Source organism: Phaethon lepturus, unplaced genomic scaffold (assembly GCF_000687285.1).
Source record: "Phaethon lepturus isolate BGI_N335 unplaced genomic scaffold, ASM68728v1 scaffold21054, whole genome shotgun sequence".
NCBI classification, from domain to species: domain Eukaryota; kingdom Metazoa; phylum Chordata; class Aves; order Phaethontiformes; family Phaethontidae; genus Phaethon; species Phaethon lepturus.
In genome coordinates, this window is record NW_010535970.1 from 1 (window position 1) to 4261 (window position 4261).

Consider the following 4261-nt stretch of genomic DNA (forward strand, 5'->3'; position numbering starts at 1 on the left):
ACGACTGTGGCCAGACTGGGCTCTAGCTGGGATTTTGCCTTTCTGATTTTGTTTCTGCTTGACCTCACAAGATCCTTGTGCTCTTCGTGAGTTGCCTGCCCATTCTTCCAGAGGTGATAAACTCTCCTCTTTTCCCTGAGTCCCAGCAAAATCTCCCTGCTCAGCCAGGCCGGTCGCCTTCCCCGCCAGCTCTTCTTATGGCACATGGGGACCGCCTGCTCCTGCGCCTTTAAGATTTCCTTCTTGAAGGCTGTCCAGCCTTCCTGGGCCCCTTTGTCCTTCAGGACTGTGTCCCAAGGGACTCTCTCAACCAGTGACCTGAACAGGCTGAAGTCTGCCCTCCGGAAGTCCATGGTAGCAGTTTTGCTGACCCCTCTCCTTACTTCACTCAGAATCGAGAATTCTATCATGTCGTGGTCGCTAAGCCCAAGACGGCCTCCGACCACCACATCTCTCACCAGTCCTTCCCTGTTTGTAAACAGCAGGTCCAGCAAGGCACCTCCCCTGGTGGGCTCACTCACCAGCTGTGTCAGGAAGTTATCCTCCACACACTCCAGGCACCTCCTAGACCGTTTTACCTCCGCCATTTTATGCTTCCAGCAGATGTCCGGTAGATTGAAGTGCCCTATAAGAACATTTTCCTACAATCTTTCCTACAAGAACTATTCCCTATCATATCACTAGGATACTGGATGTCGTTCCTAGGTTTCATGACTAAGATTTCATCCAGTTCCAGCGGCCTGCAAAATCTGTCCCTTTTTGTATCTCGTAACTGCATGTGAACTCTCTTATTTTCCTAAGTGATTACTTCTTCAAAAAGGTAAATAGAGGCATTGCATTTGTGTATCTTTTAGAAATGGTTTAAGACTTCTTCCTGCTTTAGTATTGCTGTATTTACGAATATATATATAGTTATTTTCATAATTCTTTATGTATATTTTGTAAAATTCAACTACATCTATCTATACTCTGTTATTTCAAGTTAACAGTAATATTCTTGTATATAACTAAAAATCAAATCTTTTCCTAGTTGTTGGATTTCCAATACAAAGTTATCAAATCTGAAAACACACATCTAAAAGAGATTTTGGAAAACCAGGAGTGTAAAAGTTGCATGGTAATTTTTTTTTTATTCTATGCAATATGCAGAACAGTTACTTCTATTTATTGTAAATGTATATTGAGATCATGGCAAATTTAGAGATTTCTGGCTTGTGTAAAATAAATAAATAAAAATAAGGTGTGTGGCGTAATCAAAAGCAAGTGGTATTCACACAGAACCAGAAGATGGGTATAGCTAGGAATAATTTTGACCTTAATTGCAGTAAACTAGAAGTAAGCCAAATTTTTCAGTAACTGTCTAAACACTAAACAGTTTCTGGGAGCTTATTTTTTGTAAGTGTCATCACTTATTTCAGAAAATATGTATTTTTAAACAATCATCATTCTCACAGATACAAAAATATGTTCCTTTTTTACTATTTTACCCCTTTGTTCATATGATATTTAAATAAGTGTAAAAAAAATGACACATTTTGCCCCCACCCAGCTTATTTTCAGAGTTTAGTATTTATTTCTCTCCAAACAAGGGATATTTAAAGTTTAATTCATAAGAAGTGTGCCATATATCATGTAGTACTATAGTTTATATGAATATAATAAATATTATATACGCTGCCTTCCACAAAAAGCTTCAAAACGTGCCCTGCTTACAGAACATCTGCAGTTACTGTATCTATCACTAGAAAAAACACTGGAATGTTGCTTGTAAATACTGCTGTAAATATATCTTTGGAGGACTTGTAGCCTGCCAGTCGTCTTCCTGTAGACTGGCAAAGGCATGAAAGTATGTCACATTTTTCCACACCCTTAAAATAGCGTATATGTCTATCAGTGATGTATTACCTCTACATACTATGCACTGTTATGGATATATATATGTGTATATATGATATATTTTTGTGGAAGCATAGATGGATGGATGGATGCATGTCTCGCTCTTCTCTACAGTGATATTCTTCATGAAGATTGAGAAGAGCTGTCTGACAAGAATCCTTGTAGATACCACGTTTGTTAAATTTAACAGTAAAATCCAGTTACTAGATATACCAAGGTCACTACACATATTTGTGGACTTAATAATTCTTTCCTACTTCACTAGTATATTGTGAGGACCTAAACATTAAAGATTGTGAGGTATTTGATATTAAGATTGCAGGGACGGGAGAGATTTTTACGGACGTGTTTGTGCGCTACAGTAGAACACTGCACAGACCCCTGAAACCAGTGCCAGCATAAGTCAGTACAGTGTAATGCATCATCAGGCAGGGTTACTTGTTTAGATTTCAAAAGCGGTGTAGTTTTGGGGTTCATGCCATTATAGCTGTACTGCTGATTCTAGAGCTATTAGTGGTAAGGTGACTTGGCACTCTCCTCCTTTCTCTGTTCTGCTGCTCCCCTCCGCTCGGGAGACATCGCTGAGCCCCTGCCCCCCATCCTTGCACAAAATGTTAAATTTTCTTATAATTTCTGGCACTGCCATGCCAGCTTGGCTCATAAATTTCCCCTAAAACTAGCTAAGCAAGGCAAGGTTTATAGGACGAGATGACATCAGACCAGTTAGTGCAAGGAATAGATAAGCTTTCAGGTGCAGGAGCCCAGTTGTGCTAGCAGTACACTGAGAACCAAATCCTCAATACTCATGAGTTACTGGGTTCCAAAGTAATAAGGTAAATCTAGAAATACATGAAAGCACAACTTAATAAAATGTACAGGTTTTTAATCTTTTAGGTGTAGTCTGATAAATCTTTTGAGAATTTTTTGTTGATGACAGTATACTATTACTGCAAATATATTTACACAACGCAGTGCAGTATTCTGTAGAGAGGTAGTTGCAAATCAGCTAGCTCAGGTGTGCAGCGTAGACTTCATGGAATAAGTGATAGGACAAAAAAAGGAGTGGGGTATTCTGGCTAGTCAACTTCCAGAGCTAATCTCCACCTTCCTCTCTTGATATCCTAGAGGATGGGCCTCTTTAGCCCCTGGTCGCAGCGCACGTGTTGCTTGCACTTGCAGTATTGTGACTCATATACCGTGTGGTTTATTAACACAGACAGAGAGCACTGTGCTAACGTGGCTTTACTTTACTGCTGCTGAAACGGAAGGTGACCCTATCTCGACACATATTAAATTGTGCTTGTAGACATACCCTGTATCTAGTATAGTAATGAACTTCTAAAATTTTTCTTGATATTTTTGGTGGAATTGTTACTGGAGGGAGCAATACAGTCTGCAGCTATAGCTGTTAACGGTTGCTTTTATGACCTAAGTTTACAAAGGAAGCGATGAATTTACAACAATAATATTTTGAATGCATGTTTGTTGAGAAATTTTAATTTGTTTTATTGTGTTATAGAGGCAGTTATCCCTTCTTTTCCATTAATCTACAGTGGGTTTTTTCTGGAGGCAATCCTCTTGGTTTGTTAGAAGTGCTGCATGATTATATATGGTAGCTAGGTCTTTCTTTAGCATATAACATTGTTTTGTGTTTGCTTGTTAAAAATACTAACATCCATTTATTGCGGAAAAAAATAACTATTTAATGATGGTTTTGTCTCCTTTCGCAGAGTATAGATTTATCTAACAAAGAACATGGAAATTTCACCGCTTCCATTCACAAACTGGAAAATGAGAATGTAAGATTACAAAATAGGTTTGTTAAACTAGAAAGTGACACAGAAACGTCAGTATTGGGTCACATGGATACATACGGAGAAACAGAGCACAGCTACCAAACCCATCCAAAGACACAAGAAATGGAAGAGAGGTAATATTTAGGTTGTATACATATATGAAACTTCCTGTCATTTTTTCGGAAGCATCCAACTGGGCCGAACTGTTAAGCTAAGCTTTTTTTCTGTTTCTGTTCATTCATAACTCCCACCAACATAAATATCAGACCTAGTCAGTATATTTGTAAGAATTCCCTACAGTTTTCTGGGTGGCTAACTGAATATGGCAATAAATGAACTGCCAGAAATGTTTGATCATTATTTTCATATTTGTCAACTGAAACAACTTCAAAAACTTTTTATGGGCTGCTTAAGTTATTCTTAGTTCCAGGTTTTGCAAAACAGGACAGAATGTATTTTTACTGCCAAATGAAAACAAGACAAGGAAAGGATATAAAAATCAACATGAGAGGTAAACTGCTCCACAGGAGGTTATCTTAATAAGCAGTTTGAACTACAACTCCTGCTGA

General features: G+C 38.3%; 1 protein-coding gene across 1 annotated transcript in view; it reads left to right on the forward strand.

Moving 5' to 3' along the window:
• Positions 1–1030: 1030 nt before the first annotated feature.
• The window catches only part of LOC104619972 (deuterosome protein 1-like), a gene marked incomplete at its 5' end in the record, with an annotated part of 16539 nt that continues 13308 nt past the window's right edge, over positions 1031–4261 (forward strand). Inside the window, 2 exons of the mRNA XM_010286035.1 lie at positions 1031–1117; positions 3627–3826. Coding sequence (XP_010284337.1) covers positions 1031–1117; positions 3627–3826 — 287 coding nt within the window. The remainder of the gene's footprint in view (positions 1118–3626; positions 3827–4261) is intronic.